The 27,930-nt window shown below is 42.1% G+C and overlaps 1 protein-coding gene across 1 annotated transcript in view; it reads right to left on the bottom strand.

The window, feature by feature from the left end:
- The window catches only part of nkain2 (sodium/potassium transporting ATPase interacting 2), a 126,904-nt gene that overhangs the window by 63,346 nt on the left and 35,628 nt on the right, over positions 1 to 27,930 (bottom strand). Inside the window, exons 2-3 of the mRNA XM_010882969.3 lie at positions 19,480 to 19,617; positions 17,554 to 17,634 (exon numbers count right to left, since the gene is read on the bottom strand). Of these exons, the coding sequence (XP_010881271.1) occupies positions 17,554 to 17,634; positions 19,480 to 19,617 (219 nt within the window). The remainder of the gene's footprint in view (positions 1 to 17,553; positions 17,635 to 19,479; positions 19,618 to 27,930) is intronic.

Genomic DNA, 27,930 nt, shown 5'->3' on the forward strand with positions numbered 1-27,930 from the left:
TGCTGGTACCATCGACCCCAGTGCACAGCTCATTAAGTGGGAAATGAAACTCATTGCAAGATGGGTTTCGGGGCATCTGCTCCTCTCACATTACTTAAGGAAACGTCGGGATGCAGATTGGTGGGGTGAAAACAGATTCAACAGATTCACTCGGAAGGGATGTAGAGCACTCCCTGTGAAACGTGTAAAGATATGCAAACAGAAGGTGTAGAGAAGTAACTGGAAGCGGCTCTACACATAGGTGTTGATCTTCATAGTGTAACCACTAGCGCAGTGGACGCGTATTCGCCCCTCCACATCGCCCCTCCAATCACTACACACACACACACACCTTGCCCCTACCCTACCCAGAAATCCCAGTGCTGGAGGAAAGGACCTTTGGAGAACAATGGCGAAAGGGGGCTCCAATCACTGTTGACCTGCACATAATGGGAAGATAGGTTGGCTGGGAGCTGGAGTGGCCAAAGAGGCCTTGGGCTAACATTGTCTCGCTACTTCCCCGTTTGTCTGCCGAGGAGCAGGTGCAGGGGAACCCCCCCCCCTAACAGTCCAAACGCACGGTCCCTAGGGCCCGCCTCAAAAGTCATCAGTCCACCCACCACCCAGCCGTCCTACGGAATAAGATAATCTGTGATCTGGATGTCTGCTACCTTGCACATGTCGAGGGACGTTATGGGGGAGATGTGCTGTGGCGGTGTCGGGCTCAACCGGGCCACACTGGAGCCTGCATGGACAATGGGCCGGTCCAAGCCTTGGAACTGGGAGGCGCGGGAGCGTGACAGGGCCATTTAAGTAACGGGGCTACGGACGCATTAAACGAAGCCAACTGGCTGGAAATAATAACACATGACAAACGGTTCAGCTTGCTTCGTGAAGCAAACAGAGGAGCACTGGTTTTGTGTGCTACTTTCAGAGCCGCAACTCAGAAAATGGAGAGGAGATGGTTTCAGTTGAGCCCGAGAGAACAACAGATTGCTGTCTTTACGTAATCCTTGAACTCTGTACACAAAATATATGGCTGTGGTTTTGCAATAAAAAGAAATTGTATTTATTTATTGTGTTGTAAACATGACCTGTGCTCTGGGAATGAACAGGGTTCTTACTGTAAGCTGTATTGAGGTGATATCCATTTATCTCACTTAAACAGTAGTGTGGCACTGAATTTTTATTTCATCCATTGAGCCATTCTAGTCCACACGCCAAGAACTCTGAAATCTAAGTCAAGCCAGTGCTAATTTGCCATGATTTATGAGAGCATGGAGTTTAATTAATAGCTTCATGAATTTCAGAAGGGAGTAAACATCTGCTTACAAATATTCCAGACTTATCCCAGATATAAATGGTGTCTCCGTCACACATTTAACTAGAGGTCCTCCGTGCCGAGCAGAGACTAGACACAAACTTGTAACCTAAGACAGTCGTGGAGCGTCTCGCTTTGCCGTTTCTCTTTAATTTCCCATGTGTCCCCTATCACCTGAACTCCATAATTCATGCAGGAGTTTCTGTCTTTTAAGTGACACAAAAGGTAGGTGTAAAAAGAACGAATAATGACAGAACACTGTCTGACCGAGGCTGCACGCTGGCTAAAATGCTCCTCTTTCGAAGGAAGTTGATGATAGAGAGTGATCTAAGACGGCATGTACTTCATTTCCTCCTCACAGCGGAGTCATTTACATTTTGTTGGAATATCAAAACCCTGTGAAATCTGCAACACTTCTCCTGAAACACTCCTTAGGTGACATAGCAGGCTGATGTCAAGATGTGTGTGTATGTGTGTAACTGCTGTGCTAGTGGGTCTTTGTTTTGCTATACTTGGGAGGACGAACAGCAAAGCAAGGACAAATGGACTATTTTGGGATATTTTCCGGTACCCATCAGGAAAAAGGGAATTTTCGGCTTTGGGGTTGAGTTTAGGGGAAAAGTTAAATCGGGGTTAGTGTTAAAGGTTAATATTTGGTGTTTGGGGTTAAGGTTAGGAATATCTTAGACATTAGAGTTAGAGATCACCACAAATATATATTTTTAGTGGGAATACCGTTTTGGGTCCCACGAGGAAAGTGTGTGTGTGTTTGTTTATCCATGCCAGAAAAAGACAAAACCTGACAGATAAGTATGATAAGTTCCTATCCTATATTTTCTTATTGGCATGTGTATGACCAGCGCATTGCAAAACTGTTCTCTGCTGTACATCCCCTTTGTTTGATCACCATTGATCTTCTCCACTTGTTAAACCATAAAGTCCCTCTCTAGACTATATGGAGATGCTATCATGAGTATGACTCATACTTTATCAGCTACAGTGGGGAGAACAAGTATTTGATACACTGTCGATTTTGCAGGTTTTCCTACTTACAAAGCATGTAGAGGTCTGTAATTTCAATTTTTTTTAAATCCAGAAAATCACAATGTATGATTTTTAAATAATTAATTTGAATTTTATTGCATGACCAATGCAAGTATTTGATCACCAACCAACCATAAGAATTCCGGCTCTCACAGACCTGTTAGTTTTTCTTTAAGAAGCCCTCCTGTTCACCACTCATTACCTGTATTAACTGCACCTGTTTGAACTTGTTACTTGTATAAAAGACACCTGTCCACACACTCAATCAAACAGACTCCAACCTCTCCACAATGGCCAAGACCAGAGAGCTGTGTAAGGACATCAGGGATACAATTAAAGACCTGCACAAGGCTGGGATGGGCTCCAGGACAATAGGCAAGCAGCTTGGTGAGAAGGCAACAACTGTTGGCCCAGTTATTAGAAAATGGAAGAAGTTCAAGATGAAGGTCAATCTCCCTCGGTCTGGGGCTCCATGCAAGATCTCACCTTGTGGGGCATCAGTGATCTTGAGGAAGGTGAGGGATCAGGCCAGAACTACACGGCAGGACCTGGTCAATGACCTGAAGAGAGCTGGGACCACAGTCTCAAAGAAAACCATTAGTAACACACTACGCCGTCATGGATTAAAATCCTGCAGCGCACGCAAGGTTCCCCTGCTCAAGCCAGCGCATGTCCAGGCCCGTCTGAAGTTTGCCAATTACTATCCGGATGATCCAGAGGAGGAATGGGAGAAGGTCATGTGGTCTGATGAGACAAAAATAGAGCTTTTTGGTCTAAACTCCACTCGCCGTGTTTGGAGGAAGAAGAAGGATGAGTAAAACCCCAAGAACACCATCCCAACCGTGAAGCATGTAGGTAGAAACATAATTCTTTGGGGATGCTTTTCTGCAAAGGGGACAGGACGACTGCACCGTATTGAGGGGAGGATGGATGGGGCCATGTATCGCGAGATCTTGGCCAACAACCTCCTACCCTCAGTAAGAGCATTGAAGATGGGTCGTGGCTGGTTCTTCCAGCATGACAACGACCCAAAACACACAGCCAGGGCAACTAAGGAGTGGCTCCATAAGAAGCATCTCAACCCAATATAATATCTTTGGAGGTAGCTGAAAGTCTGTATTGCCCAGCGACAGCCCCGAAACCTGAAGGATCTGGAGAAGGTCTGTATGGAGGAGTGGGCCAAAATCCTTGCTGCAGTGTGTGCAAACTTGGTCAAGAACTACAGGAAACGCATGATCTCTGGAATTGCAAACAAAGGTTTCTGTGTAATTGCAAACCAAGGTTTCTGTACCAAATATTAAGTTCTGCTTTTCTGATGTATCAAATACTTATGTCATGCAATAAAATGCAAATCAATTACTTAAAAATCATACAATGTGATTTTCTGGATTTTTGTTTTAGATTCCGTCACTCACAGTTGAAGAGTACCTCTGATAAAAATTACTGACTTCTACATGCTTTGTAAATGGGAAAACCTGCAAATTCGGCAGTGTATCAAGTACTTGTTCTCCCCACTGTATATATGCGGAAGGACAGACAGCCATCTTGCAGGCATGTAGCACACACTCACTCTCTCTCTCTCACACACACACACACACACACACACACACAGATATTGCAAGATTCCATTTAGGAGTATGATATCTTATTTAGCCCTATTCCTCTGAAAGCATTGAGCTGCAAAGCACCTTATTGATTTTCATAACATCCATAATCGTGAGTTAGTGTCTGAAAGGTCCTGTGTGGTATATGTTTGTCTGTCTCTTACCACGTGAGACTTACCACAACATCTTCTGGGTTGAGACGAAACAAAAGACCCTCCCCCAGCACCAGGGCACACTTCTGACCTATCCAGACAGGAGGGTTCCATCCCACTCCACATGAGGTTAATTGTTCCTGGGAATGAGGTGAATGGATGAGTGAAGGAAGGAGGAGTGAGAGAGGCCAGGATATCAAGCGGTAAAACTATAGCGATGCAGAAGGTGAGGGGGAAGGTAATGGACTGACGAATGTCTGTGTCCACATGTCTTTGATGGCTTGTGAAGCCAGGCACAGCGGCAGCAATCAACACAATATCCCCATGTGGACAAAACACAACAACAGCTGTGTGTCAGTGTGAAGTACTACTGTGATTGCTGAAGTTATGAAGAGAGTGAGGAGGACTGGAGCGTGGTGACAGATGCTGAGAAAGAAGACTACATTTCTAGCACTACAAGTCTTTATCCATTCTCATTTGTAAGAACTTTAAGGCCAGCAATCTAGATATATGCAGGCCAATATATATAAGGAATCCACTACTTATGCTTAACTGATGGGGCGAAGCTAACAAAGTAGACGATGTCCCCCAGTGAATTCAACAGTCCCTACACTGTGCTGCGCTGTCTGTTTGTCACAGACCGACAGTGATATATTAGGAGCTGATCATCTCCAAATTTCAGATTGATTCTGATCCAAAATTAGACTGACACGGTCAATTGCAGAGCATCAAAATAACAACACCAATCATATCTCCAAGGACAGACAGTTTATAGAGAGATTACAGTAGTCTGACGGCACTGCTACCGCAGCCCAGTCATAACAGACTGTCGTTATAAATGTTGGAACATGAAGTCCCTCTCAAATCTTTGGGCCCATTACAGGAGCCAATGGCTAGAAGGTGCAGCTAGTTCCTAAGACACTAATACCCCAAGCCCACGCATTGATGGTATTAATCTCAGACCGGCAGAAAACTGTTAACATCACAGACAGGACCTTTCTCCCCACCAACCTGATCAACCAGAAAATGCAATTGAATGTTATTTATTATTCAGCGCAGTCACTGCATTTCTTCTAAAATATGTAATGAGCTTTTGATGGATGGTGGGCATTAAAGCTAAACAAGGAGCCGTGTTGCTTCAGATCATATCTACAGTACATGATACGCTGTTTACTCCCAACTTCTATTTCTCATCATTAGCCACTTCATTTCGAAGGCTGGCTGTGTTCCATTCCCTCAATGGGAATAGCAGGGTGATTACATTCTGTCTTTGAGTTTTAATGCAAAGGAACCCCTGGCTGAGTCACAACACCATGCCTTGTGAACGCTCACGATGAGGATGTTCCACAAATGAATGACACATCCACATTTTCAATGCTTTGCCTAATTTGCGCTGACTCGGGTAACCACGGGAAACAGACCGAAAGACAATGAACCGATGATACAGAATCATGTGCCCAGTTTGCTCGGAAATGCCTGTAGAATCCACGCTTCTGACCATGATGATTTACAGCAGGATCAGCATATGGTATCCAAGACTTAATGTAATAAATGACCCCTCACTGACCCGGGGTCAGTTTCTACATGTATACCAGAACAGTTAAAACACGTAGTTTCTGACCGGCAATTGAGTAGGTAGAAGTGAGCAGGTCCGGGATCTGGAAATCCGCCGGGCTCAGGTGGCGCCTCCCAGGTGACTGATCTTGATTGGCTGTCATCCTCATGACCTCACATACTCAGGTCACGTCCGGCAAATAAGCTATCTGTGCTATTCTGGGCCAGGAGGCAGATATGAGCATGGTCCTCAGACAGGAAGCCTGGAGAGGCAGCCATGAGAGCCCCATGCAAACACGTTATTCACAGAGACTCTCCTAGACAGGAGTCTGGGTCCGCCGGCCAATCCAAGTGTTCGTATATCTATTCCAAAGGTAGCACACCTGACTCAAGGATGCCGTAGGTGTGCCAGCTCAGGGCAAAAAAGAAATGTTTGAAAAGAACTATTCTAGACAAAGGCCTCAGACGCCCCCGTGGAATTAGAGCCCCCCACAGCCACTTCGACCCCAGGAGCACTTGGACGTCACGGCACTCTAACGTAGCCTGACAAGACAGAAGGTGTGTGAGGAACCAAAGAACACTTATCCTTGACCTTCACAAACAAAAACACCAGCTGGGGAAAATAAAAGCAGAATCCTTTCAGTTCACTGTAAGCTAATTCTAAACATACGCCAGGACCAGGGAATCAGAGAGAGAGAGAGAGAGAGAGAGAGAGAGAGTTCTGTGACTCACCACACCCGCGGAGAGCTCAATGTCATTAAGTCTTTAGTCTTTTATTAAATCCATTAAGACCAAAAGCCCAGGCAATGATGAAAAAGAAGCGCTGTACCACACAAAACAAATAAATAATGATTTGTAAGGAAGCACAGGATGAATAGAAAAATAATAAGGGAAAAGCACTGTATTTTATTGTGTCTCAGACTGCATTTCCTGTAATGAATGACTCAGCTGGCTATGGAGGAAAACGTGATTACAAGCTATCTTGGAATCTGTGTTGCAGCACCGAAGAGATCTAAATAACAGGGTAATGCACAATGGTAAATATGTGTGGTACTGTGGTTAAGAGTATGAGTCTGTAACCAATAACCACACTTGGACTGGCTGACATTCTCTCCAAATAACACCAGACTGAATGACAATCTCCAGAACCCCGGGAGTCCTCTTTATCAGAATTTCCCACAAAGCCATTTCCAACCAAACTCTCAAAGAAACACACTAGCGGAAAAGATCAGGGGATGGAACCAGCCACGCCGACTCACAAATCCATATTTCTGAGTGATCTACTTTCGGAGAGTGAAAAGAGTATCCTTAGACAGGCACCCAATTAACATGAGCACGATGCCAATAGCCGGGCTGTCGGACCGTACATTTCTGATTATGACCTGGCCACCAGGACCGGCATGACGACTACATCCAGGGGCCCCAGACTGCAGCCCGACCCAGAGATTCTACCCACTGGATGTGTGATATCTGGGGGGTTGAGAAGAGAGCAGAATTCAGTTACCTATGGTTCACTATGGTTCACTGCCATGCTGTTCAGATTCATAACCTATTCCTTTGTCGATGATTAGCGAATGTGGGGGACTTCACAGCGATTTATTCCAGTGTTGTCTAGCTCCTCTTGGGGATAAAAATGAATGATAGAGGCTACAGCAGTTGGGGGCCGACGCAGAACAGTATAAAGGACATGGACAAGAGTCATAGGAGAACGGAAATTAAGACATTCATTTTTCACCTTCTACAATGGCTGGTTCTTTCACCAACTCACACAAGTAATAAAGGAATGGGACTATAATGTCATTTTCTACCTTCAATGACAATATCCAAAATTATTATTCAAAAGGTTATTTTTTATGTTTTCCATGTCTCTTTTTTTCGCAGGACAGTCTAGTTGTGATCTTTAAAGAAGTTATCAGCAGCACATTTCGATCTCCGTTTTACTAATCACTTTTCCCCCGTGGGCCTCCCACCAAAGTAACATTTACATGGCGAAAGCCAAAGATACACAGCTGAAGGAGGTTTCGTTCATTTTGTGTCCACTCCCGTTTGATATTTGTTGATATAATCTTGTGCAATCGTTCTCTGTAAGGGTAGCCGAGGGGCTGGGAAGGGGTATTTACAATGTGCTGTTCACTAAAGGATAGAATTGTACTCACGGTAAAGGTCATTTATTCAGGGATTGATGCATGCAGCCTAGTCATGACAACCATAGACATTGTATCCATTATTATGATATAGATATACATTACCCATAGAGAAAGCAATGCATACTGTACATTACAGATAATCACAGCCTTTAGATGTTCAATTTCTTATTCCAGAAGCTCTGGATAAGACTCACCTTCTTTGAGTTAAAATGGTTGAACGTGCTCCCTAAATCATTCTTAATGCTACGGAGGACTGGCACACCGAAAACAATCCACAGACCATATCAACGCAAAGCTAAACCTGGTTTTGTTTTTAATTAAAGTTATTTTAATATTTCACGGCATCTTGGTGACTGAGAAAAAAAGGCCATTTCATTCTGAGCAATCAGCAATAAAGACTGACCTTTGGAACGAGCCTTGATGTTACAGCAGCACAGACAGTCAACTAATTGCTCTTTGCGTAATGATGCTGAGAGAGAGAAACAGATAGAGATGGAAAAGACTGAGACACAGTGAAGCCATTGTTCTCTTCCGCTCAATGGCAAAACAGCGCATCAGCCCTTCATCTTTCTCTTTCTTAGTCCCCCTTACTCATATTCTCACCACTTGAGAAATCAAATATTTCTGCTTTTTGGAGACGAAATACATTTGCTCTAATTTGCTCTCCTGAGGTAAAGTACAAAACAACATGTGACAAGCTACGGTCACTATAAGGCATGAACACACTGTACATTTGTGATTTAACATGGGTGCAGCATGGATACTGTACCAAGCAGCATAATCACTATCACCTCCAGTACAGTTTGGCTATAATGAGCAACGTACGGCTCTGATGAGGTGTGACAAACGTCTGACCTCATGGTGTTTGATGAGGTTGACTGTTGAAGCCAACCTTGTGCAAATGCCTGTACCACTGGTGTCTGTGCCCATCTGTGATGGTGAGGGAGAGTAGGTAGGGGGGAATTCAAAAGAATGAACCGTGTTTCAAATCATGCCAGAGCTCCTAGGCTAGGCTACCTGTATCTCTGACTCCGTCTCCTATCTAACTATAGATTTGTCTCATTATATCCGAACAATCCCCGTTGGTTGCAAAGTTTCTCCTGCACTTGTTGACCTTCAAACCAAAGGTCCAACAGAATTGAACAGCGCTGACTCTAAATTCAAAACGCAGTTGTGCTAAATTATATTCATCATGTACTGCATCAAATGACTTGTGCCTATTCCAACACCCTCTTGGTGAGTTCAAAAGGTGCTATTCATTATATTTCAATTGTACATGTCCCTTCACAGTTCATATAACTGTGAATATTAGGGAATTAAAGATGGCAGTCTCCAGAATGCAGGCATGTGGATATCGTAAGAAAGAAATTGCTCGGTAAACTGTCCAAGAACACTGTTGTACTAAGGGGCTGAAAAAGGCTGTCGACACTAACTAAGGGCTTGAAGCAGTACGAACCTGAAATAACCATCCAGAATCCAAGAGTTTTTATTATTCCAATGGCACTACAGGTCACTGCATATGCTTTTTCCTGTTTTCTTCCAGAGACAACATTTCCCATTAAGCAAAGCTAGGCTGAAGAGTTTTTTTTCCTCCCAGCATGCAACATTTAAGAGAACCATTGTCTCAGAGCCTCATTACTGCTTTTAGCAGGAGGTCATTGGCAATGCCACTGGAAACCTGACCCAGTCACTCAGTGTGGTCAAAAATGAAGTGTCAGATGTTCACTGTGTACATTTTTAACACTTTGCCAGGCTAGAATTCAGCATATTTACAACAAAACCACTCATTTATAAGCACATGTTTATAGCCTTACTTTAAAACAATCTCCTACTGCCATCCAATGAGGTCCTAGACCAGTGAAGTCATATAAGTACTCTAGGCTGCCAATGCGGTTCTTCAGTCCATCTCGGCTGAGTGAAGTGAGTAGGCCTGTTGTAGGCCTAATGTAGACCTTGCTCTGTACACTCTCTAGATGCAATCTCCTAGTTCCTTCCTGGCAGCGTTGCGGTTGGATATGACCTGCTGGTCAAGCCCTGCCAATCGCAGCACTTTGGACAAATCACCTCAGTCCTACAGGCGTCACGCAGCGCTGATCAGCACATTCATCCCTCCGCTCTCTCACAACCCAGACACCCGACTACTCGTCTTAAACGGGGAAATGTTTCGGATTCGGATGAACCCGGCATCCATTACGCACCTGGCATATATTTCTTCATGCTATGGGTTGGCCCTCACAGGCAGGCGACAACAGCTTGTTCTTCACATGTTACGCTGGGATACGGTTCATCTTCGTTACAGTCTATCACGTTCCCAGGTAAGACCCAGATGCCGACAAAGCTGAAGTAACACATTTAGTAAATGAACAGGGTCCGGGCAAAAGACAGGTCAAGGGCAAGCAGAGGTCGGTGATCCAGGTAAGGGACGGCGGGCAGGGTCAGGATCAGAGGTCTATGCCGGGAAAACTAGGAACAGGAGCAATCAACAGGAGCAGCAGGGGAAAACACGGGTAGACTTGATGAACAAAGCGAACTGGCGAGGGGCCAAACTTAATTCCCTGGGGGTAATGGGGAGGGATGGGGTACACCGGGCGACAGGTGGAGACAATGACAAAGACAGGTGAAACAGATCACTGTGTTACACAGTCTTGTGAATCCACGTCCGTCACACCGAGAGTAATATCACTTGACTGTGCAGCCGGAGACATCAAAAGAGGGAGTGAGACAATTTGGGTGTATGTGTTTGTTTGTTTGTTTGTTTCCACTGACTGACAGTGCTGATGACACATTCCCTCACAGATGGAAGAGTGGAAAAATCACGCAGGCCTCCTGCCGAGAGATGATTGATGGAAGAAAAAAAAACTGGCTTGTTGAAATTGAATTTTTAACTCAAGTAAAATCCCCCGGATTATTGCAAAACAATGTACTGACAAAATAACAGTTTGATTTCACATCGTTTTTGCTACACAGTCTGAAGTACTCACTTCTGTCATATTATTGAAATTTTAATGCTGATTTATGGGACATTAGTACTGTTTATCACACTAAATAGAGTAAATCCTAGGGCATGCAGGCTAAATAATGAAGCATTCACACAAAGCAGAGACAGTGGGGAAACCAACGTAAGCGCCAGCTTGGTCGGGGGAAACAGCATTAGCATCTAATCTGAACCGTACACTGGAGAGGGAACTTTTATTGTAATCTGTAAAGACACTGAGAGCACTCTGCAGACCGGCATTCATCAGAGAGGCAGCTTGAGCACGCCTTGTCTTTTACTCTGAACTCAGGACGTTATTAAAATAATGGCCGGTTTCTCAGTCTGTCTTCTCATGCATTGATCTGGTTATGGGCAATACAATTCACGAAGTCTGCCATTGCCACATATGCCACGCCCTTTGTGTAGGTATATGAAAAAAATATATACATACATTTCACCAAATTGAACAAGATTTAGAAGACGTAATAAGATTTAAACCTAACATACAGGACATACTTTTTTAGCAATACTTTGGGAGAAGGGCGGTGTTATCCACATATATCTATTTTACTTATTTCAAGGATTAAAGCAAATGGACTTCTAGTAACAGGCCTGCTTAGCTTCACATGTAATACATTACAGTTACATTAGAAAGTCATTTATTTTCACAGACTGTTTAGGTTTTGCATCACAGCTGTACAATAGCTTCTATTGGTTTGTGTAATCATTTAGAAAGCATTAGTTGTGGCCTAGGGTGGTCTATTGGTCTAAGCCACTGCCCCTGGTGTGCATATACAGCTACACAAGTGATTTACATCCACATTGGTAATAAAGGGTAAAGACGCTAAATGTGCTTATTTCGTAAGTGCATTTACACATGCTAAAAATTATCATTGGTCGTGCTGGTGGACAGAATAAAATAAATCTAAACAAAGTTTATATAAAACTGGTGATGAACATGATAATGGGATATGAGTAGGAAGTGTATAATGCCCACAGGGTAAATAGCCACTCCAGAAGGAGCGTGTCTCTTTTTTTGAAGGTGGGACATCAGTTTTGGGGTAAATCTGGTAAATCTCATATCTCAGGTTTATGGACAACACTTATGAGATTTGGGCAAATCAAGAGCAAGTTCTGCTGTAGAGTACCTCTAAAACAACAGCCATATGTAATGACTCTCACTCTAAAGTCCAAACAAATTGAGAGGATTTATACCTATTTCTGGCAATATATTTAAAGGCATTTAGTTAAAATGTACAAAGGTTAACATTAATGACAATAAATTTAAACATGTGAAAGTTGATTTTATGCATCTAGCTTTAGTAACTTAATCAATGGTATTTTAAAAGGTGCATGCAAATGTGTATAGCTAAAAGAGTTTTTATGAATTTATGTGAAAGTAAGTTGGTTTTAAGTCTCTAACTTAAACAGTTGAAGAAGGACTATGAATGATTTAATTCATGCACATTCATGCAAATGCATGAATATTTAGTCACAGTTGATAAATGATTACATTTTCTTTTCAAAGATAGACTGAAAATGAGAAAGTTGGTTTTGTGTCTATAGCTTTAACAGTTAAGGGTAGCGAGTTAATTTATGCTATTTATGCAAATGTACTGGCATTCATATTCCATGATTCCAGGTGTTAAACAGCAAAATTAATCAACTAATAATTATAACATTAGCATGTAACAGATTGTAATCTATCTATCGATTATTAGATTATTAAAATACTATTAAGAAATTATTGGTTCACTACCGGAAGCTTTTATCAAGTGTCACACAGCAATCTACTCAATCAGAGTGTTTGGGCTGAATGTAGTGTCAGGAGTTCTACTGTCCCACTCCCCTGTCAAACTCCTCCAGCCAGGCTGTCCCTAAACTAGACGACTCAGTCTGTGATGGGCGGTGAGGGGAAATAATAGCCTTATTGAGCTAGCACATGAACTGTAACTCATTTGTTCAGAGGGCCCGATGCTGACAGCCCCAGCCTCCCCCCCCCCCCTCCAGTAAAATTGACTATAAATCACTGTATCACTCCCAGCCTTGACACATCAGAATATCAGCATTTAACTGGATACGTAGTCTATGCGGAGTGGGCTGACAAGAAAAAGACCATCTGCATGCATTTAAAAAGGCACAGGCAACCTATGAGATTCTGTGAGTGCCAAGCTTGTGCCGGCGCATCCTGGACGTTAAGCCGTTTAACATTGTGTGTTTAATGCCACAGACTATTTTGTTGTTTCATTGGATTTGTGTAGTTGCATCCATACATACTGTTAACTAGTTTGATTGAACTGTGGCAGAGTTAGAGGGTCTTCTGCAATACAAGGGCATATCCTGAAAGGCAGTTGTTTTACCGTTCATTAAATGGTGGATGAGACTTTACATCGTACTTTGTTTATAAACCTCAACAATGCAGTTTGTCGACTTGTTTAGTGATTTACTTGTAACCATGGTTGTCCGGTAAAGTCACACTTAAATGTGAGGTAAAATACAATGTTTTTCAACATATTTACATACACAGCCCTGATTTGCTGAAATGTACATTTATTGGCCTATTATAATCGCATTCAGTGGCCTAAAAGTTCCATCCCACCTGAACTGTTGAATTAACAATAAATAAATTACTTACATTTTCAAAAGTGTCAACGGAGAGAATGTTGGAAATATTTTCCATGAATCCCATACTAAAAGAAACTCTCATTCTGATGGATTTATTTATTTATAGAGATGCCAGGTTTGTCCAGCATGGATCAGACTTCAGAGGTTTTCATTCCTCTGGAAGTCAGTTTGTAGAGATGGGCAAGATGTATCTGTTGTTCCCAAATTGGAAGAAATGTTTGTGAGCAGCTCACCCCCCTCCTTCCTATCTCAGCCTGCAACTGTTTGTCAAGAAGGTAAAAGGATGGCTGATACCATGGCTGTGACTGCTACGCATTCATATTTCCTGTGCCTGGGCTCAGGCTGAAGCAAGGCTCTCTACACCCACTCAACCCACTCTACCCGCTCTATCCACTCTACCCGCTCTATCCGCTCTAACCACTCTAACCGCTCTACCCGCTCTATCCACTCTACCCACTCTAACCGCTCTACCCGCTCTATCCACTCTACCCACTCTAACCGCTCTACCCGCTCTATCCACTCTACCCACTCTAACCGCTCTACCCGCTCTATCCACTCTACCCACTCTAACCACTCTAACCGTTTTACCCGCTCTAACCGCTTTATCTGCTCTAACAGCTCTACCCACTCTAACCGCTCTACCCACTCTAACCGCTCTACCCGCTCTACCCACTCTATCCACTCTACCCACTCTATCCACTCTACCCACTCTATCCACTCTACCCACTCTAACCACTCTAACCACTCTACCCGTTTTACCCACTCTAACCGCTTTATCTGCTCTAACAGCTCTACCCACTCTACCCACTCTAACAGCTCTACCCACTCTATCTTCTGTACCCGCTCTACCCACTGTCCCCGGCTCACCTCTTGTCACTTCTTGTTTGTACCACAAGCTCATAGCGTCCAAATCCAATTTACAGCATCTACCTGGGCAAGCCAATGGAAATCAAGAACAAGCCAACATTTTGTAGCTTTTCAGACATTCACATAAAGATCAAACACACATCTAGATGGTGCTGTACTTGATAAAACGACATCCCTGATGGTACCTATCATGTTCACTCATTTAGACTCCTTTTTTCTCTCATTGTTTTTTTTGTTGCTGTTTCTAAATGCTAACCTTTAATGAAAAAGAAAAACATTTCTTTTCTCGAAACTCGAATCTCGAACTTGATCCGACAAAAGAAATACTGCTGTTTATTCTCTCTTAAGTCATACAATTTCAATGTCAACCACTCTGTTGGTATACTATCGGCTTTCTCTTAGATACTCTACACTCGGCAGAGTGATTGAAGGACTCTGGAACTGTAAGGAGAATCTCGCCACGTAATGAAGAACTGACAAAGAGATTTGGCCCATTCATTTATCTTTATTTGTTTCTGTGTGTGATCTAAATCTAATTGTATCCCATCCATGGTGGGCCCTGGTGGATTGTCTTGTAGTTAAACACATTACACCCACATAAATAAATCAAGGGGGAGTCCCAACATGAGCCAAATAAATCTCACCAACACACTATCACTTTGCTGTTACTAATTAAAGTGTCTGAGTAGAACCACCAGGTGGAAGGTGCAGCCAATCACATTCAAAACATACAGAACCGGGGCTCTACAGCGTTGCCCAATACCGGATGCCTTTTTTTTTTGGCAGCCAGGCAAAACAGAGAGGAGTGACAAGTTTATGCCTCAGTGCTTCTCTTCTCCCTGGGAAAACAAGTGACGAGGCCGCTCGTGGGTACTGAGGCTAGTAAATTGTAAAGGAAATCTGCGAGTGGGAAAGTTGGAGAGAAGGACGTCCTGGGCTGGGAAAAACAGCCGTTCAGGCCTGTGTGAGTGAGATGTTGATCGACCACAGGCGTCGAAGGAGGAGCGGGCTCTTTGTGATATTGACAGACTACCAGCCAAGAGAAAACCCCCTTTCAAAGGATATACCAGTCCTGCCCCTCCCCTGTCCACAACAGGCCAATTGCAAGAGCCTCTGAAATCCTACTGTATAACACAAACCTCTGCACCTGTGTACTGTCTTACTGTAATTTTATATGGTCAACCATCTTTCTTGCTGAGCTAATGAACAACATCTTCTAAGAAGATTTCTTTAAAAACGTTATACGGCATAAAAACAGGTAGCTTAGCAGTGAGCTCCCAATTTTTCATTATATCCCTACACCAACTAAGATATTACTACAAAATAGACAAATATTTCCTGCCTGTTGGGCCCTGTCCGGGGCCTCTCCCGGGTAGGGCCACAGTGTTGCCGGACCCCCCCGTCTCAGTTCCAAGGTCTTACGCTGCTATACTATTGTGCTGGGTGATTGGGTCAGTTTTCCTTCCCCACTAAGTTCTCCTTCTCCACTATAAATCGTTGTTGATATGAGGAATGCATTTTCTGAATTTTCCCAGTCTCCTCCCGTTTTAAACTTTAGGAGGACATGAGGTCCTGGTCCACACCTGCGGAGAACCTGGTTTGGGGGGCCCATTGCTGTCCCTGTCCTTTTCCATCTGGTCATTCTTCTGAACTAGTCTAAATTTAAATAGACTCTGGATTCAGCCCACATGCATTTATTAATTATTCCAATTGGACTCTTAATATCTCACCCGGCACAGCCAGAAGAGGACTAGTCACCCCTCTGAGGCTAGGTTCTGCCTTCTTAGGGAGTTTTTCCTAGCCACTGAAATGTAACACTACTGTTGTTTGCTCCTTGGGGTTTAAGGCTGGGTGTTTCTGAAAAAGCACTTTGTGATTGATTGAAATACATATGAAGAGATTTTATATTTGTAGAAAGATGTGGAAAGATTGTTGGCCAATTGTGGAAAAGGTGTGTATTGCACAAAAACACTTAATTTAGCAGCTGTTATTGACATTGACTGCATTCTAATAAAACTGTAACACAACAGATACCATCCCTTGATGCTTTTTAAAAGTGCTAAGATATCGCTGAGGTGAAACTGCCAAATCCTCCAAAGGCAATTGAGGAGGAAGGAAGCCATTTTGGCACAGGCTGGTAGAGACTGAAACTGTGAGAGCTCCATCTGTTGCCATAGATCCCAGATAAGATTAAATAGTAATGACAGAGCAACAAGGAAACACAATTGACTAAGTAATTAACAGACATTTCAAAGAGCCCGTCCTTAAACACGAATACAATGGAAATGCCCAAGAACATGTTTTCTTTCTTTTCAATATGAATCCACTGAACTAGACAAACCTTACTGTTAAACTTTCTCTTACCCAAAATTCCTGGGTAATATTTACTTCAATTATTTTGATCAATAACACTAATAATCATCACAATAAACGCTAAAATAATGGAATCCAATGTGGCCATGTTTCAGACCAAAGGGTACAGTAATATACTATACCTTAATGTCACTACTGGGCCATAGTCCCCAACTTTGATATTAACTCATCATGATAGGCGTTCTGTCAGAGATCAACTGCAAAGGATTAGTAATTTCCTTTAAATTTTCCAAATGAAAGAATAATAGATCATTTTTTTTTTTATATATAATTGATGAATTGATAATGATGTTACACGGCTGGTTTGCCTTTTAATTGGGTACAACACTGGACATTTTGACAATTTAATATCTTCCCATATTCTCGTACGTACAAAAGCAGATGACAGATTATAGAATAAATTGCCAGTTGAAATGAGAAAGTAGCATGAGGAAGGAAAAAGAGGGGGAGGGAGGAGGGAGAAAGAGAGAGAGACAGAGACAGGGAAGAGAGTGATAGAAAGAGGCGGTGAAAAAGAGAGAAACAGAGAGAGGGAGAGAGAGAGGGAGAGAGAGAGGGAGAGAGAGAGGGAGAGGAAAAAAGGAAGCGGGAGCGAAGACACATTTGCATCTATATTGAAGTAATACTATATTACCTTGAACCAGCGGTAAACCAATTGTGATTATTGACACATCACCTCCAGTTTCCTTGACTACATTTTAATTCAAAGTACATACTGTTCTCTTTTCATTCCAAATAATTTGAGGGGCCATTAGCCATCTCATTCAAAACCAGTTAAGTAACATGTAACCTGTGATTAAATGGCATGAGAAAAAGACCATTGAAGATGTAGCACCATCCATAGCCTCTATTTCCAGGCAGGTAATAACAACAGACTAGCCAGCCCTGCGCAGCTCTCAGCAGGTCACATTACCTTGGACAGGTCCCCCACCTCAAGGTAGAAACAGATGATGAAGATGTTCCAGGTCACCCAGAGCACGAGCCACACAGCATACTGGGGGTGAGGCAGACACGCCCACAGAGAAACAGAGCGGGGGCAAGAAGAGAGAAACAAAGAGAAAGAGAGAAAAACATAGAGAAGTGAGAGAAATAGGAAGCACACATCATTAAACAAACAGAACACCACAAGCTCAGAATAACACCACAAAAACAAATGCATATTTGGATTCTCGTATCTGGGTCCCACAGCCAAGATCATTAGTGTTTCTTTGAAAATTAATTATCTGCTGGCTATTTCTTCACACAGAATCTGTCTACACAGATCTGAGAAACAACCAGAGCCAAATAGTGCCTTGTGCGCTCAACGTGGAGTGTGTGTGTATGTGTGTGTGTATGTGTGCGTGTGTGTGTGCACGTGTGTGTGTGCAAGCGCGTGTGTGTGCGCGTGTGTGTCTGAGGGCTGAGGATCGGAGGCTTCTAAAGACTGGGGGACAAGGGACCACCCTGCTGCTGTGTTAGGGATGACTAACTCTCACCCCAGATGGCCTCAGAGGAGGAGACCACTGCCATCTGTCACAGGTGCAGCAAACCATTTCCTCTACTTAAAAATCTGTTCCAGAAGCTGACAATGTTGAGCGGCACATGCTAGGCGTAGAATTTATACAGTGAATCTGCTGAAACGCCTAAGGCAAGGGTTAAAGGTCAATACGCTATTGGTTCCGTTTAATTGGAGTGCAGCTGGCTGGTTGACACATCCTTCAGCGTAGATGCGCGGTGGCCTAATGAGTCTCCCACATACAGTTTCTGAGGATGGGAGCTGGGCTAGACTATGCCACTGACTTCAATCAGGGACATCATCCAAACAGGGAGGTGAGCTGGTGACAATCTGGAGATCCAGGAGTGTGGAGGTTGGGGGGGGGGGGGGTGGCAGTGTTCGGGAAGGTGTCAGGGCACATTTCCCCCCTTCACATCTAACTAAAATCTATGTTTCTTGCTGAATTCACCAGAGCGACAAGCTGCCACAAAGAGGGTTTTTACCATCTAAAAATTTGACACGCTCTCAGGACATTAGATCAAGAAGATGGACATGTGTCATGCCACCTCATTTGGCCCCTCTCAAGCTAATGGAAAGCAGCGTGTTAACTTACAAATGCATCTGCCCTGACAACATTATCAAAACGGATACAAGCAGAAGTAATGTCGGACAGTGAAGCATCTTTTAAGACATGTTATGGGCGTGGGGGGTTTCTCCTTTGTCTCTGATATATGACAGGGGTCTCATTGGTGGGACGACAAAGTCCATCATGACATTGATATCTCTCCTGAACTCACGGACAAGTAAAAAACCAGGGGTTTGAATGTCCATAATCTATGGTTTGAGTGACAGGTTGTCACAACAAAGGGTATCTTTCAGGTCAGAGAGTCTAATAAATGAAGATGTATCTCTGCTGTCGTTACCATCGTGTATAGGACATTAGCTTTGACATCATAGTACTTAGAAGTCCATATTGTTACTGTCAGATTAAAGCTCCATTACTTCACCTAGCCTGGCAGCAAACACTCCCTCAGCGTACTATGGCTTTTTCATGACTGTACAGCCAAGATTGTTTAAAAAGCTTGTGACTGTGAAACAGATTCTGAAGATCATGAGTGCATGTTAGTAAATGGGGGAAAAAGTAAAAATACAATGTATTATTGTTCAGTATAGTGACTACACATGTAAAGTCAATAAACATGACTTTCCTTGTTCCACTAAAACCTTTGAGAAAACTAAAATAAAATGGGCGTTATGTAAGATATACTCTATAAATTGGTTCTATAACACCACATTACTTGAAACCATTCACATGCTGCCCAAGACATGAAAGCATCTTATAGGAAATCAAAGAAAATAACTCACCCCAGTAACATATCTTGGTCTGAACTGTACAGTACCAAAGAGCCCCAAGATAACTGTGATGATGTGCACAAAGTTTGTGAGGATGGGAGCCCATTGGTACCCAAGGAAGTCAAATATTTGCCGTTCCAATATGCTGATCTGTAAGAAAATGAAGAGAAAAACATTTACTTCACTAATAGACAAAGTTATTTCACCTGGTGCTTATACATTGACTACAAGGCAGATTGTAACTTGTTTTATGGTTGCTTTGGAATCAGTGCCCAGAATTGTTGAATGGATGTAGGATAGAGGACAAGACATTACGGTTAATACCACACAAAGGGGCCAGACGCACCACCTCATCTCCTTCACTCCGCCTCTAATTGCCAGAGGGGTGTGAAGTTTCTTGGGGTCACATCTCTGTCCCCCCCTTGACGTCGGCTCCTGTGGGAAACGGTAGCTGGCAAATGCTAGAGCCCCTTTCCTCTGAGTCTGACCATGGCACTTCCATAGTGTTGCAGTAGAAGCGAGGGTTCACAGAGCACCCAACCGTATACGAAGCCAGGGGGTGATTCAGAACCCCGACACAACGGTTCCCAAACCCCCATGTTAAACACAACTTCATAGCTACAGCTAGCGATAACCTGACAGCATTGTCCGTCATGTCAACTTCATGTAATGTCCTCAACTTTTAAAACTCTCCACATTCCCACCATTTATTACAGCTGGAGGAAGGATAAACTGTCCGTGGGGATAATTGGACTGCCGTCCAACGAATGGGAAAAGATCCCTGTTTAACGAACCGCCGCTTGTGTTTGAGAACTCCGCGCACTGGCATGTGCTGATTGGAATTCCTTGCTAGTGTTGCTTCAACTGACTGTTGATGAGCTTTGACTATCACAACAGATTTCACGACTAAATTACCTTCGCCTCCGAGTGCTCAGTGACACGTTCTTCATGTTGCTAGGCAATAGTTAACAGAAATGCTATTTAGCTGTCGAAACACCAGGTTTCTCTCGATTAAATCCAGTCTGTCTCTGTACCTCACTAAACCCTATTGGCTGCCCATCTGATGACCACTCTCACTGGGCTTCTGTCCCATTGCGGTCTGGCTGGATGTCCCTGGCAGCCTTCACAACCAGCAAAGCATCTGGTACAGAGTATGGACCATGGTTGATGGAGTCCATGTGTTTTTTTAGGTCCAGGTGACAGGAACCTCCTGTCATTCCACACTCTCACAATGACTCCCAGAAGAGACTATAAATAAATGATAGCGTTTTCAGGGGGAACTTGCTTTAAATGCACCCATGCTGAGCCTGCCATTTTTCAATATTGTTGAAAGGATCCCCTCTGCATTCCAGCTATGACTTGAGCTCGGCTTATCTCGTTTTGTTGTACAACAAGTGATGACCCTGTTGTAATGCTTGGTTTTTGAAAGCTATTCTTCAGGGAGATACGACTCCTCATGACAACAACCTGCGAATAACAACTGGTATTCCTCCAGCATGGACTTATACAAACCTTGCTTTTAAAATATTATTACGTTTTACACTGACATCTAGTTAATGGTTTGCATCAGTTCATTATTGAGTCTTTATTTTCTTAATGTATTTAGGTTATTCTGCCACTGGCATGTCATTTATGTCAGGCTGTTTCCCAGAACTATATCTTCCGTCTGTCTTGGCAAGTCTCCATGTTTATTCTACCAGAATTTCATGTATCATTCAAAGGACAAGAAACCTGGTGTTTTACCATCTTCTCTGCCAGTAGATTATTCCCATAATATATATTTTTTAAAAGAAGACAAAATGCAGACAGAATCAGTGATCAATGTTAATCACTCCACCCGCCTTCCTTCAAAGCACTCTTATCAATATGCCTTCCGGTCTAATATGACACCGATTGGGTCCTCCAAACCGAGGCATTGTTAACATATTTCAGCTGAACAGCAGAAGGCACAAAGAAAATAAATGATGCTAATTACCAGCAGTCAGCATTTCTACAGCATCTGAAAAGGGGAAGGTCTCACGGAGAGCTGCATGCACCTTTCCATATTACAGTACCTAGTAAGGCAGGGAGCCCAGAGATCCCAGAGAGCCAAGAACAGAGCCCATATGGTACCACAGAAACACCCCGCTGCCTGGATTAGAAGGGTAAACAACAGGAGAACATGCAATATCACCGCAAATAAACACGCAGGCCTTTCACACCGCATTCATATGGCTCGGTGCGACTGAAAGCCGATTGGTGAATCGTAACCTCTAGAATTAGCTTCCCCAATAATATCTCAATGTCAAACTGGCTTATAAAGGCACTTCCCTGGCTATACACCAGGGAGCACCTGGTGTTATTGGATGAACTCCCGGGGAGCCAGAAAGCTCAGCTGCGGTGGTATCACAGACCTTTTCCAACGATGAGAAAAGAGACAAGCTGCGTGACACAGAGAGACAAACCTCAGGCTATTGTCAGAGTCGGAGGGCTTCCCTAGTCATTAATGTGGCTTCTGAGCCCCCTTTTATCAACACAAATATAAACAGCTCTCCCAAGCAGCTGTGCACAGGGTAAAAGATTTATCAGGCAATTATCCATACATGAGTAATTATATACTTACATTTTTTGGGGGGGAACCCATTATTGAGTGAGGCAGAAGAGTGGCCCTATTCACCAGGGAAATAACAGTGATGAAATGAAACAGGGGATCTAAACAACATGCCAGATCCTAAGAGAAGGGGCATCTCACTAGGGTATACCCCTTCATTTGACAAAAAAACATCTGCAAGGGCAGGTGTAGGCCCTACAACAGAAATGTGAATTTGAGAAATGTAATTAGTACACCCTCAAACACAGATTTTTCATTATATATTGAGTTCTTCGCTAGTGGCAAAGTACACAATACATATATTTTCTTAACTGCAGCGAAAGATCAGTTACACAGAGTGAATAAAATTGAGTTGAAACATATTTGGTGATGCAATTTTGCCCCTACTGGAAAGAGTTGCAGAGAATCTCATTATTGAGGTATAACGCAACGATTCCTTGCTGATTACTGGAAAAGAAGTGCACACTTCAGCTCTACAACCACTGATTGAAATGGAAGGTTATCCTCTGAGCTTCCCTAAAGCTTTTGGGTTTTTCTTTCTCCTCCTAGTTTGGAAGAGACATGAGCTGCCTCTAATCACTGAGACAAAAGCCAATCAATCAGTGGTGGCAGAATGAATAGCGAGGCAGCCTCGTGATGCATTCAGACAAGGCTCAGGGGGCCATACAACATACCGAGGCTCTGACCAGAGCACATTAGCACCAGAGTGTGGGGAGGTAATGAGCAGTCTGGACTAGTGGGTTCCCTCTCATGCACAATCACAGATAAGGCCATCGCTATTGTCTATCGCTAGTACTACAAATCCAGCTGCAAACACTCAGGCATTTTAACGGTACTACAAACAGACAGTTAAGCTAAGCTATGGAACAGGGCAGAGAGAAACGCACCAAGGTAGAAATTGATTTGTTAAACAAAGAGCACATCAATGCTTATCGACTGGACGGCGCTGTGGGTATTTTGTAAGAACGATAGAGATACTAAGGGAAGCTTTTTAGCTTTTGAGGGAAAGTTGGAGCCTCAAACTGAAAATTGTATTGTATTATGCAGGTTCAAGGGTGCCAGACGGGCACTGCAGAAGGGGCTGCTATACATTTCAGTTGCGCTTTCCACCTTGCACTTTTAATTTGCCTTCAATGGACATTTAGAATTGCCATTGTACTTGCTTTTCTTTTTTTTTCCAGATGTTACATACACGTCTACCTCGGAACCTCAATGCTACTATCCCCCATTTCAGTACATACCATCTTACACCTCCAACTTGATTGATTACACAGTCAGAATTGTCATTTGTACTTGCATTTGCCTCATCGCACAACTATTCATTCCCACTTGCACATAGAGACAGTATACTTAATACTTGTACATTTATAAATATTTTCTGCCCTCCCCTACTGGCCTTCATTGCTCATTTAGAATTGCCATTTTGCACTGTATTTGTCTTCATTGCTCTTCTATACATTCCCAATGGTAACATACACTTTACTTCATACTAGAAGATTTCCTGCCCTCTTCGATTTGCACTTCTGATTAGATGCTAACTGCATTTCATCATGATACAGCAGAAATGTCTTTACTTCAGATGTTCAATGTGCATACTTTCAAGACCACTTATTAACTATTAGACCCCCCCCCCTCCCTATTTTCATATAATTTCATCCTAGATCAGACATTTTTATATAGGCTCTATCAGCAAAGGTTGATGCAGGTTACTAACATATAATGGGGGAGGGAAAGTTTTGGTATCCAAATGGATGGGAGCACATCCACTGAGGGTTACCATTTGTCTGACACTTGCCATTTGATAATTTCATTCAAACCTCCTCGGATATCAGATGTCATTAGTGTTTGATCTAGCACACAGACAAAATCAAATAGCCTATTACTCTTTATCTCTGTCATCATTTCAGGTAGTTAGCATCAATGCGTTTTCCAAATGCAAGTCATGAATTTGCTATAAATATAAGTAAACACTCTGGTTTGGTCCCTTTAGGTCTAATAGAATGCTTGAAATCATGCTTTCTAGAACAACATGGGGCATGCCAGTTATATTAGTGGTCAAAACTATTCATTTTATGGCAACTGGGTTCAAAGCTCAAAATTATTATTCAGCATTTTCATTATTTATAAAATGGTCATATATATTTTACTTTGAGGTAAATTAATTAAATGTAACCATGGGTAAGCTCTGTCCCACATTTTTTAAGGAAGTGGATTTCTACTGATGTCAGCTTTAAATGTTTTTTTCTAATGGCAATCTTTTCAGTATAGTTTTTGTGTTCAGCCATTCCCTTGAAATAGCTATCTATTCTTTGAACAGACTCTCAAACTCAGACTACTGCTACAGTTTTTAGTAACCCAAAAGTTGACACGGTTTCATGTATTCACTGTGAAAGTAAAACTAAGAACGAATTTATTCAAAATACATTCAAACTTGATAGCACAAAACCTTTTGAAACAGGTTTCTCACAAAAAAACAAAAACATTTATGACAAATTAATGTTCCAAATATGTAACTTTCTCAGAGCGCATTAAAACATTTATATTTTTTACTGGATCCAAATGTTTATCTAATTAATAATAAAGCACAACACACTTGCCAATAGAAATGAGTCAAATAAATATTCTTATTTTTTATTTTGTCAGATAAATATCCAAGAAAATCAACACACTTTAACAACACTGACATTCTGATGTGAATTTATTTTCCACCCAGCTTTCCATAAAGTTAATAACTAATAACATACAGTATGTGTCATGAAATATTCACCCTCATCATGTGCATTTCAGGCAGTGGAAGAATTGTGAAAAGATAACTCATAAAAAATGAATGCATTATCACAAGTTCTTACCACGAAGGGAGAACAAAGATAAAATGTGAGGCTTTGCAGGAAGTGAGATCACTAAATATGACACAGTCAGAGATGGCAGAGGGATCTATATGTGGTGATGAAAGCATTTTAACAATAAAAGGTGTACCCAGTACAACTCCTTGGGGAGCACATTCCCTCTCTGCTAAATACAGTGACAGCATTCAGCGCCTGAGATATGCACATATTAAAGCAGCTCCCTTTGTTCTGCCACAGCACTTTCTGCACCGCTACACCTGAGGACAAGATCGACCAATCTAACACAGTTGACTGTAGGAACAGCAAGACAATGTGAGAGGGAACAAATCACAATCATTCAGTATCCAGATGTTAACTTGATTTCATCTTTTCAAGTTGTTTCTTTGAGTACATTAAAAGTGATGGTGGTTATAAATGGAGATAGAGTATGTACAATATTTAAACATCTGTTATTTCAGTACTTTGATAGGTACAATAATCACACAAAAAAGATAATCACGGACTTATCATAACCACACAATGTTATTTTTATACATTTCTAAGTGTGTGTTGCACTAAGCATTTCCCCTCTTTTCAATTTCTGGGAGTTTCTAGGCGCGACCATTTCATGTACTTATCTACGCACTGTAATTTGGCTCACCAATTAAAATGTTTTGCTCATTGAATTCACCTCCCAATGCAAATGTTTTCCCCTGTCTTGCTGCAAGTGTAGTTGACATCTATTGTATCTTACCGGCGTTGTCATGTTTGGCATAAAGCCTCCAGCAATGTATCTTTATTCAGCTTCCCAAAAACCCAGGAGTTGAGAGCCATTGTAAGCATGCCAAAAAATTATACAGAGAGGAACTCGGTGTGCAGGGACCATTTCTCTCCCAAGAGTTTTACAAATGTTCACCAGTTACCCTTTGGATTAGCCTATTAGTGAAAATGTGTGCTTTTACTAGCTACACAAGCAGGTATTGTTAGCTTGCATTAGCTACAAATACATTCACACACTTCCTTGGCCAAATTTTAATATTTTTGCTAGTATAGCTCTGGCTCTGTCACGTTCTGCACTGCACATGGAGTAACTGTCAGTAACGTCTGTGGTGATGGGTTTTGACAGTTGTCATTGTTTATGTATTATGCATGGTTTTTGTGTGTTTGTGTTATGCATGCATGCATTTATTAATTATTACAACTTGTAATCTTAAATGTTCACCTGGCACAGCCAGAAGAGATCTGGTGACCCCTACGAGACTGGTTCCTCTTTACATTGAAGAATTTCGGCCCCTTTTAGGGAGTTTTTCCTAGCCACGGTGCTTCAACACAGTTTTTTATGGCTCCTTGGGGTTTCAGGCTGGGTGTTTTGTAAAAGCACTTCGTGCCAACTGCTGATGTAAAAAGCGCTTTATAAATAAATGTGATTGATTGATTGATGTGTGACATTGAAGTGTTCTGCATATGAATTAAGATGATGTGCACACCACTTCATATGTGAACCCCAATAACCTGTGTAGCGCTCTGCAACAAACAAAAAAACATATCTGAGTGTTACAGACTAATTATATTCCTGAAAAAACATCTCACTCACACTGATGAAGCTGTTAAATAGACATCAATGTCCCCAACGCCACAGACCATTAAACCTACAGCACGATAGAGCATATTGACAGTCTTTTCATTTCTTACCTCTCATACAATTTGATATCAAGTGGTGAAAACTTACTGAGCGCTTATAATTACTTAATCATTAAATCAGCCTATATATACTTATACTTTTATTAAAGGTACAGTATTTAATAGTGAGTGAAAATGCACATGGCTTTTTACAGGTGTAATATGTAATATAATTAATATATGCAATTATTCTTCCCAACACATTTGCTAATTATCAAATCTTTCAATATTTACTAAATAAATCCAGTTGCATTTGTGGCCCATGAAGATGAGAAACTACAATATTACTAAAGGTGTAGTTCACACAAATTACATGTTTGTTTTCCTACTCTGTATACAGTCTATGGGCCAAGTTTGACAGGAATTTATGGTTTGGTTGAGTTTTCATTGATGAAAGCTCTGAAAATTGCTTTGAAATTGCCAAATGCTGTTGGATGAGGAGAACGGAGTGGACAAAGGACAGTGAGGAATGCAGTGAGGTAAAATGAATCTAGACTTTCAACAGAGCACCTAGAGTCTCTTTAATGCAGTTGATTCTGTGATTGAATCCTTTTTATGATTAAAAACCAATGCTTGTGGACATACACTGAAACATGTAGATGAATATGTAATTAGAGAAATTAATTTTCTTATGGCTGACCCATTGAGCAGTAAAAAAAGAAGTCTGATAACAGTCATAAAAATGCCTGAGCTCCACCAACACTGCATCACCTGCATCTCTTCATGTCTGATTCATGAAGTAAACTGCTTTCTGCCAAGACTGAAGGAATGTTTGTGACACATGAAAGCATGTCTGCAAACCAGACCTATGTCCTACAGGATATTCTGTACTGTGTTGTTGTGCATAAGTGGGCAGCTAACTTATTAATGGAGCTCCATTTGACCCCAAACAGACACACAGCATATCATTTCTCCTGCCACCTTCTGTTAAAAGCAATACCACCACTAATACAGGGAACCTTTACCAAAGCACCAGTTATTTGTCTCATAACCAAATGGTAGAGAACTACAGTAACCTACAACCAATATACTAAGTAATTTGCCAGATATAAAAGTTGAACAGACTAGATGTTTTTCTCTCTACGCTGCAGATACAGAAATACTTATAAGATTCCAAAGAGCAATGGCAGGTTATTGCACTCTATTGTGTCTCCGGCCATTAATTCACCGTATTTTCCCATTTATAATGTGGGAACCAAACGTAAATGATTGGAAGAGCAATAGTTCTTGAGTACCAAAGCACCTAGCAGTGCAAAAATAATCACAGTGAGAGTATTTCATTCCCAACTGTGCCTGTCTTAGAGCCTTATTAATAATATCAGCCACTGAGGTGCTCTGGAGGCGTGATGACTAGCACTCATTTACCAA

Source organism: Esox lucius, chromosome 18, assembly GCF_011004845.1.
Source record: "Esox lucius isolate fEsoLuc1 chromosome 18, fEsoLuc1.pri, whole genome shotgun sequence".
Classification (NCBI taxonomy): domain Eukaryota; kingdom Metazoa; phylum Chordata; class Actinopteri; order Esociformes; family Esocidae; genus Esox; species Esox lucius.